The 18,543-nt window shown below is 37.3% G+C and overlaps 1 protein-coding gene across 1 annotated transcript in view; it reads left to right on the plus strand.

Moving 5' to 3' along the window:
• The window catches only part of macrod2 (mono-ADP ribosylhydrolase 2), a 443,628-nt gene that overhangs the window by 324,765 nt on the left and 100,320 nt on the right, over positions 1 to 18,543 (plus strand). The window contains exons 7-8 of the mRNA XM_055030012.1: positions 441 to 471; positions 13,368 to 13,441. Coding sequence (XP_054885987.1) covers positions 441 to 471; positions 13,368 to 13,441 — 105 coding nt within the window. The remainder of the gene's footprint in view (positions 1 to 440; positions 472 to 13,367; positions 13,442 to 18,543) is intronic.

Here is an 18,543-nt window from a genome sequence, read left to right on the forward strand (position 1 = left end):
CTGTGATCCTGACTTTTCTTCAAATATATATTTGAACTATATATATTGGAGACTTTAGAAGCCTGTTGTTTAAAAACAGCAACTTTATCTTGTATAACTGTGTGTGCGTTGTAAATGGGAGCTGCATCAGTATTCACATTGTAGTTGTACATTAGCATTTTCTGTAATGCTGTTCTGTAAATTGCTTCTCCTGGGAACAAACAGGTGAAGGCAAACAGAGGTAAACAGTCTGTATTCAAAGGTAAATGTTGTGTGTCCCATAATGCCTGCAGTTTAATGCACAATGATGCTACAGAAATCATACAGTTGTGTTTGGAATTAAAGATAAACATAATCATGGCGACGTCTTCACAATCCTGTTAGAAACTCAAATGTGATTGTTTTTTGGTTGCATATTAATGACTACTTTGTTCTTTTTTTTCTTCTTTTTTTTTGCACAGGCCTTCCCATGCATTTCCACAGGCATCTATGGTAAGCGTTAAATGTTCCTCATAATGATTTATTTCCTTTGCATGTTCTACATATATTTTTATCACATAACTTTCCAAACAGTATTGTTTCTGTATAAATTATGGCTATCATTTTAAAACAAAACTATTTTTTTCATCATATAAAAGGAAAAGTAGAGTAAAAAAAAAAGTTGACAAATAAAGACACATGGCTTTTGTCCTCTCAAGGGGCCAAAGCAAATTTTCTGGAAGGCAACCCTGGAAAAGAGTAGGTGTGCTCATTGCACTTAAACAAAGTCACTTGCAAAATGTCACAGAAGAAAACTTTACAGCTGTTGGGATAAACTGAATTATGAGTTCTTTGTCGAAACAAAGTTTGATAGAAGAAAATTAGTTGGTGCTGTTTAGAGAAATTTTAATTTCCCCTGTGGAGACGATTGTTTTTTTCCTTGTCATCATGCAGTTTATTATTTGCATTGGATTAGCATACAGCTTCAATAATATCAGCAGGAGCCAAATGTTTATGGATTAATTAACATGCTAATCTTCCTTGTCAGTAACTGACAATAAGTCAGCTCTATTGTAGTTCAAGTAGACAGTGACAACTTCTGTAAAATTGAGCACAATTTTGAAATGGAAAAAAAAACAAAAACCAAGATGTTAGTCAGTCCAGAACAACATTTCTGAGCACAACAATGAGTAAAAAAAAAAAAAAAAAAAAAAAAAAAAAAAAAAGAAAGAAAAAAGAAAAATGAAAGCATCATAAGTCAAATTTTTGTTAAATAATTGGACTTATGATACTTTCATTTTGAAGTCTTTGTTAAAAACACTGCAGTGCTAACAACAAATAAATAAATTTTCTTCCAGCTGGAACACGTTCATATTTCACCAAAGCTTAGTTTAATTGAGTAAGGCGTCTTTTACTACTGTGGCATAATGTGACATTAAAATACAAATAATTATTGAAATCACAGTTGGCACAATTATTGATTCCTCTGTCTTTTTAAAATAGATGCTACTGAAACATTCCTCATACTTTATTTATTAAGCTGATCAAAGTTTGCTAGAATTTCCAATTAGCAATTAATGAATTTCTCTGTGTTTCTCTGGGGTATAAAAGGGACATAACAGTCCAATTTGTTTGAGCCACTGGCAACAAGGCTGGACATTAACACAAGTTTCCTCAAAGGAAAATAGCAAAAAGGAAAAAAAAAAGACAACAAACAAACAAACAAATGAACTGCCAAACTCACTTTGAGAATTGTTGCAAAAGTCTCCATGACAGTTATTGTATAACATTTACATGCCAATTGGTTGTTTGGGAGGTATGATGCATTTTTTTTTTTTTTTTTGCCTACCATAAAAAAAAATAAGCATGCTGATTTTGCTCAAACCTATGTAGATTTTCAGTTGAAACTGTGTCCTTTGGCCAGACAAAACTTAAATTGAACTTTTTAGCCACAAACACGTTTTGTGGGTGAGGAGTGAAGAAAAGAATAAACGTGTGGAAAACGCATAACTTAACATGCTGATAGATTTATGATGCTTTTTTCTTTTTTAAAAAACCAGAGGGAATCATAGTAAAGTGTGAGGTATCATTAATATTGAAATATTAGGAGATTTTAAATAAACACTGAAGAAAGGATGACTGTTGAGACAAATCAGGAAGTGGGTCATTTCTGGGTCAATTTAACAAGATGGTGATCCAAATTACATGTCCAGAAGAGAGACTGTGCTAAAAGCAATGGTCATAGATCTCCCCTTTCTGTAAGCTTATGAAATATTAATTTAGAGCATATTTTTCTCGTGATTTTTGTGTGACATAATGGTACTTTAGATATCTTTACAGGGAGCGGGGGTGCAATAAAAATGACTAATGCTATTTGTACTTTCAAACAATGCACTCCCTTTAATTTAAAGGACAAATTCTAATTAATAATATTAATTAATAAACGAGAACATTTAACCATGGAATTATCTGTGTTGTAAAATAAAAAAGCAATGCTTACATACGCAGATAGACACATGTGCAAAACTGGAATCACTCACAAAGGTCTAGTAAAGGGGCCTGGGTCCACAGACAGACTACATCTGTTTATTTTCTCCTAATAGTCATTAAAAAAGATGCAATTTCCAACCAAAGCCATCACCTTTCCTTCTTTATTAAATCGGCACTATAACTAACCAGCAGCTGTCACCGAGGGACACTAAATTACTAAACGCAGAGGAGCACTGATTACACAGCCTGACAGACTTTGGCAGTGCTCATTAAACCGGCTGAAACTTCCCTGAATGTTAATGGCTACAAAATGTTCATGCTTCCACATGCAGTGCTAAATTTTCTTCTTAGTATAGAGCAGTGTGTGTTGTAAAACATACTTCTGAATTACCAGATGTTTATACCTATATTATCTTCAGAGTTAATACTTTCTTCAGTGTTTGCTTTTTTTTACGTGTAATTTCTTTTTGTCGCACTGCACAACATACCTTTTTTTAGTTTTTATTTATGAGCACGTCTGAAAATGTTATTACTGAACACCTAAGGATATAATCACTTTATGTTTCTAGCTGCTTCTCATTTTTTTGTTCTGTTTTTGTTATACAACTTTGGTGTTAGTGACAGATTCCATACATTGTACAACAGATCCTCATTACTTTTATCCAATGATGGATGTTATGAAGTATCAAAGAGTTGCTTACACACATTCTGCTATGGGAACACAAAGGCTGTCCTAGAGCATGCACGACAAAGAGAGCTGTAGTTTGCTGTGTATTCTGCTGCTGCTGACTATTCCACAACTTATTGCTGTTTATTGTTGTACTATGTGCTGCTTCACCAGTGGGAGCCTGCCGTAGCACTCCACCAGGAGCGCCCTAACATCAAAGAATAGTGTCTGCAGAGCCAAGCATGCAGTAGTGGGGAGGAATTAAACAGCCTGTTCAATAAATAAACAGCTTAGCGCTTCCCATAACTGCATCTTCACAGAACAATACAGCTGATTAAGACTAAAGATCCTCACACAGCAGAGGGCAAATAGAGGAGGGACTTTGAAAGTAACTTGAGCATACGGCTTTGCAGCCTCTGTGATGTTGTTCTCTCACTCCTCGCTGTGCCCCCAGAGTGCTGCAGTGCTCTGAGAGAGGCCTTGCTCTCTTGTCACGAGGTTTGACATTTTCTGTACATTTTAGATAACCTTCAAGGTCAGCTACCATTTCAGCAACATAAACAAAAGCATTCTGGAGTGTGAGTCACATCTTCCTTATGTCTTTCCTCCTGTGTTCTTTTTTTATCTGCCTCTGTGGTATGCACATCCTTAGCTGTAAATCAAGTAACAAGTGATTAGGTTTGCTAAGAATTCATTGAAATCTGCAATCATCCATTGTTTGAAACTTATAAGAAACCCTCTATATTAAATTGCTGAGGATTTGTGTTGTGTTTTTAAGAGTAAGTTCAAAGCTGTTTGAAGAAAAATAACTTATCCAAAATGGTTGACTGTAATCATAAGCCACATATTGTCACCAACATTGGAAATGCGGACCTCTGACTGGACCTTTCACTTACAACAGTTCATTTTTGCCAGATCACATTAATTTATCATTATGATATTATTATGTGGGGGTCTCATAAGAAGAGATAAAATAAAGACTTTATTAAGGAGAATGACAATATACAATAATACAAATTAACTGTAAAGTTCAATATCAATTGACAATGTGTCACAATTTCAATATGAACCTGCTTTTCAGTGGAGTAGATTGATTGTCTTTGTGGAACTGAAAATAGGTCTATTTAAAAAAAAAAAAATCTGATCATTATTATCTGTTTAGTCAAGCTCTCATATTATAACCTGACTTCTGATTATTATATCAGTACCTTTTAAAGTATTCTCTCTTGGAAGACCATCTTTCTAAGGAGAAACACTAACTGAACCGTAGAATCACTGATGATCAAAACCTACCTGACTGAATCAATTAAGGATTGACTACTCTTTCCAGATTTTGTTGTCTGGCACAATATCCTTTGGCTGACCACACAACTGTTGTCCAGAAACCTGACCATTTCTTAAGCTGAGAGAGACAGAGGTGAAGAACTGTTTACAAAAACAATTAGAGATGTAAAATATTCTGTGAACAAGAACTCTGCTACCAGGAAAAGTAACTGATCGCTAAGCTTCTTCTAGGCTTTAAAACCACTAATGTCGTCTTTTTTAATGTTGGAATTGAACACCTTCAGAATTCGCTACACACTTTCTCAGTTTCTCTTTCATTGTTGCTCTCAATGTCACTTCTGTCTTGAGGCAAATTCACCCTGTCCTCTTTTTCACACAGCAGTTTGGCCTTTGAAAACCCATTGGGAAAAATCTGTATATTAGCCATACATGGTAATTGGACTTAAGTTATTTACATGCACCGTGTTTGTGATTATATTCACCATCAAACTGCTTTGCAATAGAATCATATTGACCCAATTGCACTCATAAATGTGCACGCATTCGTACACAAACATGTAGATCACTAGGTAATTTGGGTTTAATTGCCTTACCCCGGGGACGCATCGACATGTCGCTGGATGGAGATGAAATCAAACCCACAGCCATCCAAATGCAAGAGGAGGATTCTTATTTTTGAGCCACAGAAAACTTGTGTAATTTTTCTAAATTAACACATATAAATACTGTATTAATCCCCTTGAAATGACAGTAATTTCTCTCATTTTTAAAAACAAAGTCCAGCTAAATTCACATCTGTTCAGTTTAAGTCTGCTTGCTGTAATTATGGCTTGCTTCATAAACATTGTTGAAATCACTGCTTAGTTGTTGTTAATATTAAACATTATGGACTGGATGTTTCTTCATTCCTTATTTCAACTTCCAAAGTTAGCAACCATACTGTCCTACTTCTAGACTTGAATTGCAGCTGGAAGGCAAATTCATTTCCCCCCTTGTTGTGACAGAGAGAAATTAGGAACAAGTTATCCAAGGCCTTTGTGTGATGAGGAAAAACATATTTGTCAGAAAAGCTAATGCTAATTGACACTCTCCAACACGCCTCCATCTTCCAAAGAACTCCATCTCCACTGACAGATGACGGCAGTACAGGGAGGTTGGGTTGTAGTAAGGGAGCGCAGGTTGTACCTCAGACGCTCGGAAAGAAAAATGAGGGCTCACACTGCACTGACAGTCCAATCCCTCAGTCCGGCCCATTAGCCACAACAGAATTTCTGCACAGATAGTGTGTCGGAGGTACCACCCATAAACAAACTGGTGCCCACCGTGGGCCACGAGGTCACCCAGCATGATAGAGGTTATTAAGTGCTGCTTCTGTTTGGACATCAATCACAGGTGTGCAAGTCGGGTTTAAATGGATTATTCCTTCCAAGGAGAAGACACCTCTCAATGTCTCCCTGCAGAAGAGCCAAGGGTCCAACTACCTCGACTTAGAGAGGTCACTTTCTCTTTTAGTGTCTCGTTCTTTTCTGTCCTTCGTCTAACACATTCTCGTGACTATTTTTTTCTTTACCCCATTGTTTTTTCACATAAACTAGAAGCACAGTCAAATCCACTTGTATAAAGTTCTATTTTAGGATCCAGGATAGAACAGTGGTTTCCAAAATGGAAAAAGAAAACATTCTTGACGCTATCACCATAATCTCAGCAAGACTGGAAAAAATTTGCCAAGATCATTTCTAGTTAACAATTTATGTTGATTTCATTTCCTTCTATATCATTCACTAGCAAAAAAATTAAAAAGAACAAAACAAAATGAACTATTTTCTTTTGTTTTTTAAAACCACTGAAGTAATAACAGCACTCCCCTCAGACAATAGAAATAAAGTTAATTGCTCCATCATGATTGCAACAAATTGTCCAATTCTGTACTTTGCAATTATATTGAGAACATGGGAGCACATTTCAACTGCACTTTAATAGTTCAGGGTAGCACCGGTTCAAATTAAATTCAGTTTTGGTACAAATTTCATTAGTGAGCTGCTCGTGTGACTTTATCATAGTTTGTTCGCTCAGTGCTCTTCACACGAAGCATTGAAAGGAAGCACTAGCATAGAAATATGTTTTTTCCAAGTTGTTTTGTAATGGTCAGTAGAAAATTGGAGAATTATTACCTGCAAGGTGAATCCGAAGCTAACTTAACTTAACCATATCAATTAGGCTGTCCGAGTAAATATTAAATAAATAAGCTTAATTTCAAATGTAAGTTGACTGTGTTGCTATAACACTCATTGAGAAACATATTTTTCCTTGCATTTTCTATGACTTTGGAAATAGAAAGTAAGACGTTTCCGTACAAAGTTTGTGCCGTTTAACTTGTAACTTGTACCTGTTTTCAGAAAGTAAAAGCAGTGAGAATTTCTAAACATAATGAATGGTTTATTATGACACTTATGTTCCCAAGCATAGCAACCATGTTGGATTTTGAAGTTGAGACAGAAGAGAAACCTCTGACTTTTCCACTTGAAACTGATTTTTTCAACATTTCAAGTTATTGGAAATCACAGCATATCTTTCAGCTAAACATTCAGGGACAATCTATAGCATTCTTTTCTCTTCCTTTATGTCTTTTAAAGAAAAATAAGAATAAAGCTAACAAAAACTTACAGTCCAGCTCTATTACTGCTTTAATTTGTGTCAGTATATTTTCTGAGGTTGAACATATTACAGAAAGTTAGATAAACCTGGTGTAGAAACCTTAGCCTTGCAAGAATCAGATCAGACACTGAAAGAGCATTTTCAAGCAGCCTTGTAATGACTCTTACACTCCAGGAGACGTCTGTTCAGATTAATGTTTGCATGGAGCTGAGGATTGACGGGTAGGATGTGAACGCAAGGACATGAAGATTACGTGTACTGTTTGCCTGACAGATACCCTCTCAAGCACGCATTTATAACCCTATCAAAATAATCAGAGGTGCTCAGCGCAGCAGAGCTGCCACTCTACTTTGGACAAATATTTCCCTGTTTATGGCTAACCTTCCACCTTTGGTGCATCTGTCTCCGTGACGGATTTGAAGATTGTTGACAAAGGAGTTTCAGCACTGGCTGCTGCCTGTGGGAGAAATGTGGTTGTAATCCACCCAAGCTCTACTGGTATGTCCACAGTGCTCCTCTGTCCAGATCAAAGATGCCTCACAGCAAAGTTTTTTTTTTTTTTTTTTTTGCCTTTCGCCAGCATCATGCTCTGGCTTTCTTCATCCTTGTCTAGGATTAGTAGGGTGGCAGCTATTCATGACATCTTATCTCTTAACGTTGATGGCTTGCTGCTTGCTAGCCAGAGATGGCTTGGGAAAATATACCCTCTCTCTTAAAGCCTAGGATTTACTACACGGAGCTTAGTCCAGCTGGGTTTGGGAATTTCAAGGTGCGTCAGAGCAATATGTGGTATCTGTGGGTAGCAGAGTGGTAACTGGAACTTTGTAGCCCATTTAATAGAGTCACACAGCTTGCTCTGTGCTAAACACTTGCTTTGCTCCAACATTGTCATGGATGAGAAGCCAAATGTAAAAGTACTGCACAATCTCAGGTCAGTAAATGCACGTTTCTGCAAAGAGTGGTTTGTGCTTAACTTTTGCAGATCACAGAGTTGAGAATGTTTTTAAAAAGTTAATTAGGGAGGTTCAGTTTTAGCATTTAGGACATTCTAGCCTTCACCGTTATGGAATATTTCCAAGGAAGGTCATAAACTGTTTTGCCACTGAAGCTACCTTTCCATCTTTCCACTTCTTTTTCTGCCTCTCTTCCTCATTCAGCAGCCTCCCATCTCTCTTTGTCTCTGTAACCTTCTGTGGGCTTCAAAGTCGGTCACAGCCCCGCTGTCGTGTTGCACTGCTGGTGTAAGAGCTGCTCCGGGCAGTTTGACACCCACGCTTCAGCGTATGGAGTCCTGGGGCGCTACTCCGTCCTCCACCCCGGGTCACCTCACCTCTCCTCTGGGCCCTGACGGGGTGACAACCCTACTTCCCAGCGTGCTTTCCACATGAACACGCAGCTCTGCTTCCCTCAACTAGAGCAGCCTGCAAAAGTGCTGCCTTCACTTACTGACTTCTTCTTCTCGTTCAAACTACCATCAGTTAATCTGTGTTGTATTGTATCACACCTTAAATGGTTCATTTTGCCTTTCTGTCAGGACCTGGATTTTCAAAAGAGAGATTTGTCCTACAATTGTCTTGAGGTCGTATCATGCATCCTCCTGAAGATATATTCACTTCCATTTAAAATATTTTTTTTATAAATAACTGAGATATTTACATGGTGGTTGTACTTGCTTTTTGTGTGTGACACCATCAGTTCACTCAGTCTGAAGACAAAAAATCTTTTAGCTCTTTAAACACTGTCACTTGCTTTATATATTTCTTTATATTTTCAAAGTTACTAAAGGCAGGAAGGAAGATTTAATGAACATGTTTAAACATAGAAGATTGGACAGAGATGTTTCTTTTTTGTTTTGAAAAAACAACTTTTAATTAAAATTGTATCTCTATAATAGGAGTAAGACAAAATTATCTGCCTTATACAACAACATTGAACCACATTACTTTAAATATATTTAATTAGCATTTAAATATATTCCAAAACTAGCTAAAAAGCAACTAATGGAGCATTGGGAGATGCTGCCTTCTACCTGTATGATATCAAATACCATGAATTTAATTTAGCATTTACATCTGTTTTAGCTTTTTTCAGTCTCTTATGCAAACATTCTCACAAAGGGCCTTCATAAAACATGGCACGTGCCATTGGATCCCTTTTCTCAGGATGCTGCTCTCTGCTCGGTGATAAAGTAGAGAAGCCTTCAGCTGAAATAACACTGCACCACCTGAGCCCTCATCAGGGGCGCTGCACTGCACATTTCCCATCAGTGCACCTCACTAAGACAAATCTCTCTGAGCCAGCCATATTCCCAGCATAGTAGAGAGGCGAGCCAAATCGAGCAGAGACCCTGGAGGGCCCACCATCACTGTGGCTAATGCTAGCACCTCACCACCTGACATATTGGCTTCTCCTGAACGCTGCACACAGGAAACCCTAGAAAGGAGGTGGTTGAGGGCAAGAGATGTAAGAGCAACACAGAATTTGTGCATTTTGTGTGCGCTTCAGCATATAAAAGACTCAGCTCACTCAATCCTGTGCTGCACATCTTTCAGAAAGTGGATTGTGTCAGCAGTGCTGCTGGTGGTGCCTGGACTCGGAAGCCCAGGAGTGGTGCTAGAGGTTGAGTTTTAAAGTACTTTATTGTATCCGTTCCTCTCAGTTTAAATATACTTGGCCAAGCTGAAAGAGACAGAGAGGCAAAGAGAGAGGAGAGGAAAGTTTAAAGTAGCATGATGAGAGAAAGCTGCTGATCCACTCATATTGGTACTGTTAACTTTGTAACTTTGAGTTCCTCTGTCAGGCCACCTGCAGCGCAACTGATACTTCTTTTCCTGCAAGATCTCATTTTATCACATCTTGTCTGATCTTTGGTACTGTGAATGTACTGGTTTAATATATAAATATATATATTTTTTTAAATTAGGCCTCTGCTTCACTTCTTTCAACCCATTTTCCATCCAGCTCTGCTATGATTAATAGGTGTAGTTGTCAAATCAATAGAGAATTTATAGAAACTGCTCTGAATGGATTGAATGTTCTCTGTACCTTTAGCTCATTTATGGTGACATGGAGGAACAATTATTATATTTTAGTCTCCGTTTTGCAAGAAGTTTACTAGCCCGTGTTCAGACTCAGGGGACAGAGGTAGATACTTAATTCTTAATTTACATTTTTTTGTTCATTTGTTTATGTGCTTCAGACACTTCTTGTGTCTGTGCTAACTGAACAGCTGGCCCCATCTCCCCAAAACTACTTTCCTCAGCTTTCCTGTCTGCTGCACATCTGTTTGTTACTTGATGTGCAAGTTGGGTGTTGGTACACCTGCACAGGTGTGGGAACAGCTTCTTAAAAGGAAGCATCAGCAGGAAAAAAAAAGGAAACATCTAAAAAGGTTAAGTGTGCTTGAAATGAAATGTAAGAGAAGTCAGGTGACTAGAAGATTTTGGCATTCTGGATTAGCTTCTGAGCGCATGGCTCTTGGGGGTTCCTGTTAAAGAACAGGAGCCGTGAACAGACTTTCCACTGTCTGCAGATGCTGCAGAACAGAGCTGTAGGAGCATGCTGGCAGTCACTGCTGGCTGGTATGCAGTTCACATCTTGCCTCACCCTGAGTTTGAACGGGAACTTGGCGAGGGCTTGGCAGTATCTCAGCCCCCTCTGCTCTCATCAGTGTAACTCGGCCACTCCTGTCAAGCTGAGGAAGAGGAGGAGAAAAACAGAGAACACTGGAGAATCATCAACTGCAGTCGCATAGGTGAAGATCTAGAGCATGAATCTGCATATTGTTTATTGACTATTCAAGATGGTGATTATGAGAATTTTGATAGTAGTTACTGAGCTGCTTTGACAGGAAGAGTCACAGATAAAAAAAAATCAATAAATGTTCAGGTTAAGTCTTTACGTCCTTTCAGTTTTCTTTACTTCTGTATGAAAAGATAGGTTGATGTTGTTCTTGTAAAGCTGCTTCATGGGTCACAGTGATGTCAATGACTGAACAAAATAATAATAAAAAAGTCTACTTTTGAAAATATGACCCCAGTGCTAACTAACAGGTATAACTGTGACCAAGCCATTGGATTAGTTGATGTTGGTTGAAATTGAGGTGTTAACCTTTGTTGTTAGACTGTCTGCTACAACCTGTAGTTCTTTATGGGGTCGAGGGTTTTAAACAGAGCCTTAAATCCTGTACTGGGTCACAGCAACTGAAGAAACATGCCATGCTTGTTTGTTGGCATCACATTCTGCAATGTGATGCCAACAGGGTATTTGCAGGACAGCCGCTGACTACCTTATGGAATACAGTCAAAACTTAAAATATTTATTGAAAGTCATGAATTTGCAATCCTGTATTGATGACAAAATAGTCAGACAAAAAGTAATATCTTTTTCCATAATTGAGGAGTTCAGTTATTATCCCTTGTTGAAAACTTAAATTTAACTTTTTGATTTTACTTGATGTCAAGTAATTTTCTTCAGACCATGCACTACCCAGAGTTAAATCCTTACAAAATGGAATAAAAATGTGGGTGTTGTCTGATCATTATTTTCTCTCCATCTTTCCCCTTGCAAGATGATTATTAATCACTGTGCTTTCACATTTTTCTTCAAGTATTGTGTCATTCTTTATTATACTTTAGTAGTTTAAGTGTTCTTTTTATCCCCATCTCTGATGTTCATCAATAATCTGACACATGTGTGATCATAATGAGAGGCTGGTGAAGTTGAAATCACTGAATGCAGAAATATAATGTTAAACTCAGTTTAGTTATATATGTAGCTTCTCAAAACACTTTATAAGGTATTCAGTTCCAGTTCATATCTGGGTAAGTTTAACAGTTTAGTCAAAAATTCAGTCAGGTTCCCATGCAATTCTGTCAAATTCTGTTATTTAATTAAGAAAACAAATTAAGAAATTTCAGCAGATTCTATCAATTTAACTATGCAGGAATTTATTATCCTGCTGTGAGAAACCTCCAGAGTGGCCAGCTGTCAAGAATGGCTTGGAGCTAAGAGAAAAGAAAGCAGACTCTAAATAAATGGTCCAAGAGCACCTTTTACAAGAAAGAGTATGCATCTATTGGCACCAACAGATCTGGCATTAGGGTACTTTCTAAGGAAGTACTCATTGTTCATTGCACCAATGTCAATGGCTACATCTGTAAGACGCCCACCTAAGAGCAAAGTCCACTGGGAGAATAGAAAGTAAAACAAACAGGGTACACATATTTATTGGTAGCTAATAAATATGCTACCAATCACACCCTCACTTTCACGAGCAGTACCTTCTATGAAAATAAAAAAACTGAATAATGGCTCAATGGTTGTGTCCAGGAAACACACACAATTATACACAGAATCACTAGACCAGCAGAATTTACTATGGAAAAAACTAAGAGCACAAAGCTGGACGACTCATTCCATGAAAGAGAGACAGCTAAACATATGTAACCAGAAAAACCTTCCACAGACCGGAGAAGAATAGTAATTCGAAAGTTATTAATCTCTTTAGTGATTTTTCTGTAGGAAGCATTAAAGTTTTTGTAAAAGTGATATACTTTTTTTTTTTTTTATTCAACCAGGTAGTCTGTAATTACTTTAAAATCAGGACAACTGAGGAACTTCTCTGTAGCAATTTGTCAGCTCTTTTGGTTCTGGCATATTTACTCTACCACAGTAGGAAAGCAGCCCCAGAGGATTTTTAAGTCAATATCTCGCTGTTGGAGTTAGGTCCTGTGAAGTTATCTACACTGGCAGTAAGTGATCTACAGAATAGTATCCTGTCGTCTTCCTTTTCCTGGTCTAATTAGAAAATAATCAAGGAACAGTTTTTCTTTAGAGTGTTAACAAACTGTTACAGTTCCTCTGCTGACACAACTGTTAATATGATGGTTTGCTGCATTGTGCCTAGACTCCAGGTTCATGTTGGCAAGCTGATAAAACAAAGGAATGGTGCGCATGATCACACATCAAAGTGTAATTTCCCCATAAAGATAAAACATTAATCAGTTCTGCTTGAGGTGGTAATGAGTGAGGGTGTGATTGTGTGTGTGCAGCTTGTATCCACACTTTGAAGACCATGTAATATTGTCTGTCTGTGTTTTCACATCACCCTGCATCTGGCAGCACTCGTCAACAGCAGTTGATCAGACAGTTGGTCTCATCTCACTGATACGAGCAGGTTGCTTTTCATTGATTCAGGAGGAATTTTGCTGCTATCAGTTTTCTTTGTTTGCTTACCTGTCTGATTTTTTACCTCCCATTTGACATCTGCATGCTGCATACAACCGCTTTTTACACTGTTTTTTCTCCTTAGGCTATCCCAACGAGCCTGCAGCGGACATCGCTCTGGGCACAGTAAAGGAATGGATCGAAAAAAACCCTGATAAGGTATGACACATTGCAGGGAAAAAGTAAATTCCAGCTTAGAAGAAGCCATTGCCCTTTTTGCTATTTCACTTTCCTTAATTTTTTAATATAAATGATTGGTCCACAACTGAATCACACAACCTCATTTGCTATGCATCTGTGTATATGACAGACATCTTACCCACCTCGCAATTTGAGGTCTGCATGCATATCAAATTAAAAGCCAGTCTGAGACTAATCAGGCTTAAATGGTCTGTTGACTGTTGAATTGGTCTTTGCTGGGGAGTGCTATTAAACTCAGAATTACATAACTCATCAGCAGTAATAATCTTTTTTACAGGGCTTTGGAACAAGATTTAAACCCCATGTGCGTTTTCACATGTTGTCACAGCAAAACTATGAACTCCAATGTATTTTATTGAAATTTCATCTGTTCGACACAATGAAGTTAAATTTGTAAATTACTGGGCTAATAGAACATTATCACATCACAGGTTAAACATTTTTCTGTGAATTTTTGGGATATGGTTTTATTGCCTTACTCGTCTTTAAACTTTTTTTTATAACTTTATCCCTGACATATCTGGTATGTTCCTGAGATTAAACTGGGATAAAACAGAAACTATGATCATTGCTCCTGACAGTCACAGCTCTAATATCAAGCAGCACCTGGGTATATGTGGGCTTTGACTTTCTTGCCAAGCCTCGGAAACCTTGGTGTGATTTTCAACTCTAACTCTGAGATTCTTTTTTTTTTTTTAAATATCAAAAACAGCTACTTTCAGTTAAGGAATATCTCCGAACCATGATACTTCACGTCAAAAACTGAGATGAGGTGATTATTCAGGCATTTATCTCTTCTCAAGTGAAGAACCATAACAGTCTTTTTACCTGCTTAAAAAAAGTAGTGAACAGTGATTAGTGAGAACAGAACTCTGCTCCAAGGCTTTTAAACAAAACAAGAAAGAGACTTGCACAGTGTAGCCCCAGCTTACATTTCTGACCTTAGAAGTACTCCATAACACATCCCGAAACCTTAGATCAGTTAGTCACAGGTGACAGGTTTTTTGTTTAAAGCTGTGGCTCCCAAGTTGGGGAACACATTGCCACCTTCTTTACGCTGCATTGATTTGCTCCATACTTTGAAAAAGCAGCTAAAGAAACTTTTATTTAGCAAAGATTTTTTAGCAAGTACTAGACTGCAGATTTTTTGTTTCATGTTTTTATTTTGTCACATTTTTTGTCTGTGTGCCATTTATATTTTAACTTGTGAAGGTTTTTTTGCCTTTTATCCTGTGCTATATACGTAAAAATGTACTTATTTACTAGTATCTCTGGGGGCATTGAATACAAAGGTGTGTGCTCCAGTTGTAAGATTTTTATTGCTAAAAAAATAATGTATAATGTTCTTTCATTTCCTACTAATGTTCTATGCAGGATTCCAATTGAATGCATTGAGGTTTGTGGTTGTGACTTAACAAAATGTGAAAATACAACAGCTTTAAATACAGTGTGTGGCATTATCTCTATCTATGCATTTAAAACCTTGCTTCTTAAACAGTTCAGCCGTAGTATAGTTGTGTTTGCCAGAAAATAAATTGTGCACTTATCATAGTGTCTTGGCCGTGATGTCAGAGTAGATCTGATTATCAAGAGAAAATGCTATGCTGTTAACATTGCATTTACCACAGTGCCAACACTTTTATATTTTATTATCTAGCAACATGTTTAGCACTAATTTACAGGGTTACACTTCAAGAGAAACCAATCTAAAGCTGGAAATAAATGCTATACAAACTGCTAGGAGTTTGAGACTTTTTCATCAGTATGTATTGCGACTGTCAAATGGAGTTTAACAGGTTGAACAGCAATCATACATTTTTGTTTTATGATACCAGAGCTTTGTTGAGTTGTCATGAGGCACTTTGAGTCTTTATGGAACATTTATCAGTCTGTGTGAGTGAGTGATGGTAACCTTCGGGGGTCATCTCTATTTACCGAAGAACTGTTTATATCTATCTGCCACAGCAGATTGAGGTGTTTTATAAAGCTTACAATTTGATGTGCTGCAGCATCCCTCAGCTGGGGTTATGAATGCTGTGAACCGGCAGCCAAATGATACAGAGTTGGTAGATTACTTTGCAGTTGATGAGCTGTTTGCCGCACTTGTTCTCTGCCAGATGATTCCTGTAACATGCAGTTGTGGAATCCATCAGCTCTCTGGCATCAAGTGTGTTTCATACAGCTTATTGCTGGCTGTAAATAAAAGGTAATGTGGGAAGCTGACGTTTGTGGCTGTGTTGTTCCACATCTAAGATTGCCACTTGATCAAAGGACACAATATTGTATTGCTTTGACTTATGTGTATCTCTGCTTTGGGCAAGTCAAGCAAAACATTTTACAATTCAAGTGGTGAGCAGGGTCTGCAGAGGCCTGCCCAAACACGGTTTGTTAAAACTGTCTGGTTACACATGGTGAATACTTAACTCTAAGTAGACCAACTAAGCTTTTAACAAGATCAGAGAGAATAAAGTGATGTACTTTACCCAGAAGTGCAGCAATATTTTTCCTACACTGAATCAAATCACAGAGCAACATGAGTTACATCAGGAGTCATTGCTCCCATTTCCCCTTCATGCATTATTGCACAATGCTTTACAATTCCTGGTGCATCCCAGGCCTTTTTCTCCCTAAGGAATGTTAAAAAGAAAATTATTCCTTGTAGTAAATTTGAACTAAATCTATTTATATTAGTCTTCATAAAGTAAAATCACTCCCATAATGTGTAAAAATTAGTCTGAAGATTAAATAACATACCTTTTCATTGAGGAAGACTTATATCGAATAAAAGGAAACTTCTTATAATCTAGAATTTGCATAGAGTTAAAGCACATATAATCACTTTATTCTGATAAAATGGAAGTATGGACAAAAGGATAAAATTATTAATCAAGTTTAGTATTGTCAATTATCATTCAGCTAATTAAATAATAGTGTTTTGATCGCTCAAAATACTTTTATCTGAGTATAAGTCAAATCTGCTATCAAACTGTTTCTTGTCTTGCCGTGTAAATTGGCATTTTAAAAACCTACAAATTAGAACTGAGTGTGAGGGTGGAACATAAAGTATTTTATGTATTTGAAAAAATGTGTGCCACTTTTGATATTCTCCTCGTTTAAATATTGCACGTATGTTGAGCTCAGGGGTGTGGAGTTCAGTTTTCTACCCCTCAGGACTGAGGATGTAATTTCTGAGTATGTTTTTTTCTGTTTTTAAGGATCAACTGTCTGTCATTTTAATGCTCCATGAGTGTCCCTAAGCGGTCAGATAAATATTACCTGGACTCATCAGAAAACAGGTCACACCATCAGTTCTAATAGGGAATTAATACTTTTTACCACTTATTTGCTGATGTATTTGCTGTTTTTATACTTTTTATGGAGTTGTTTTTGAAGAAAGATTCCCGGCGCCAGAAAGGTCGATTTGATCTGGAAAAGCACGAAAGTTGGACCAGAATACGATTTGGGAAGTAAGCTGTTAGGACAGATAAGAACAACAATTGTTATTAATTGACTTGTTTTGCAGTTCTGGTGTGGAGCAAATGTTCAGATCAAGAGGTCATCAGCGTTTCGAAAAAACTCCAACACACACTTGACGCAAACCAACGTAGTATTTGGATTGGTCAAAACTTATCTCAAACAGTTTGACGTCATTGGGAAACTATAAAAGGCCTGTACACAAAGAACGGTTAAGATTTTTTGGTTTAGAGATTTTGAGAACTTTGAGATTTGAGAAACAATGTTTTTTGTAGACGTGTTAATAAATCTCCCGACCCGTCATGGCTGGCAGTAAGAACTCGTCTCTGTGGTTCGTTTTGTTTATCCATATATTTAAGAGTTTTGCGCCTCACAATTCTCCAATATTATACGTCTGCAAAATGTGATTTCCTGTTAAAGACGTTTCCAGACAATGTGCAGACGCTTTTGTAGCTGTCAGAAAAGATAGGTGACATCCTATGTAAATGTCAAACTCAGCTTTCTTAAAGTGTTACCATATATGGAATGCATTTTCCTGTCCTTGTTTTTGCTGTTGAACATTCAGAAAAACCTTTAAAAAAAACAGCAGAATTTATTTTGGCGTAACTATTACGACACGCCTATGCTTGAATAAATACTGCAGGGTTGCAAGACCCTGTTGGAGTTGGCCTGTTGGAGTCAGCTCATCTGACGTAGCTAAATCTGACAGGCTTCTCCCCTTGCTGCTGACAAGCCTTTGTGTCCTTGTGATTCTTTTGAAGTTTATTTGAAGAATAAACCTAACAAGTTCACTTTTAGCTTCATGCCTCCTGATGTGATTTGATCATCATTAATGCAAATTAAAAGTTATATGACATAAAGTTTAATGTTAAAACACAGTTGTAATTTTTGAGTTGCGGTTATCTAAATGTTGGAATTCCAGTTTTAAAACTTTTAAGTAAAAGGAAATCTAGTAAATGTGTGATCAGTCATTTTTTTATTGCACAGGACAACAGGAATATTAGGCAGAATTAAGCACCTTACTTGGTCCGGATCAATAAGTATCTATAAGTAACAGATAGGCAGACTTCATTCAGTCTCTTTGATTGGCTGATTGGGAATCTGTTTGGGAGAGTTAAAGCGTTACTCTTGCAACAGTGGGATCCAGCAATGGTGGTCTGGCTGGCACAGATGCCTGTTGGATTTTTGGATCCCCACTTAGATCAAATAGTGCACATTAAAAAACTGGCTCGGCATAGTTGAAACAGTATTCACAGTGGAAACAAGAAAAAATGAACAAAGACTTTCAGGACCTTCACTCAAAAATGGATGAAGGCATGGTGCTGATACATACATTTTACAAAAAAGTCTAACTTTGGCCGAGGTTAGGACAACACAGTTGGTAGCCAGGGTGAGTCATTTTTTCTGACTGGCCAGATCAGTAAGTGGTGGACTACAATTAATTCCTCCTTTTTGGGGGTTAATACAGTTATATGCCAGGGAAGGACTAACTAGATAAAGCCAAGAGGCAGTAAATGAATAAGTAATTGTCTTGATAATTTCCGACTTAAAAAATAAAAATTCACATTCACTGAAAATTAAAAATC

The sequence above is a fragment of the Poeciliopsis prolifica genome, unplaced genomic scaffold, assembly GCF_027474105.1.
Source record: "Poeciliopsis prolifica strain line A6 unplaced genomic scaffold, Auburn_PproV2 SCAFFOLD005, whole genome shotgun sequence".
Taxonomy (NCBI): Eukaryota; Metazoa; Chordata; class Actinopteri; order Cyprinodontiformes; family Poeciliidae; genus Poeciliopsis; species Poeciliopsis prolifica.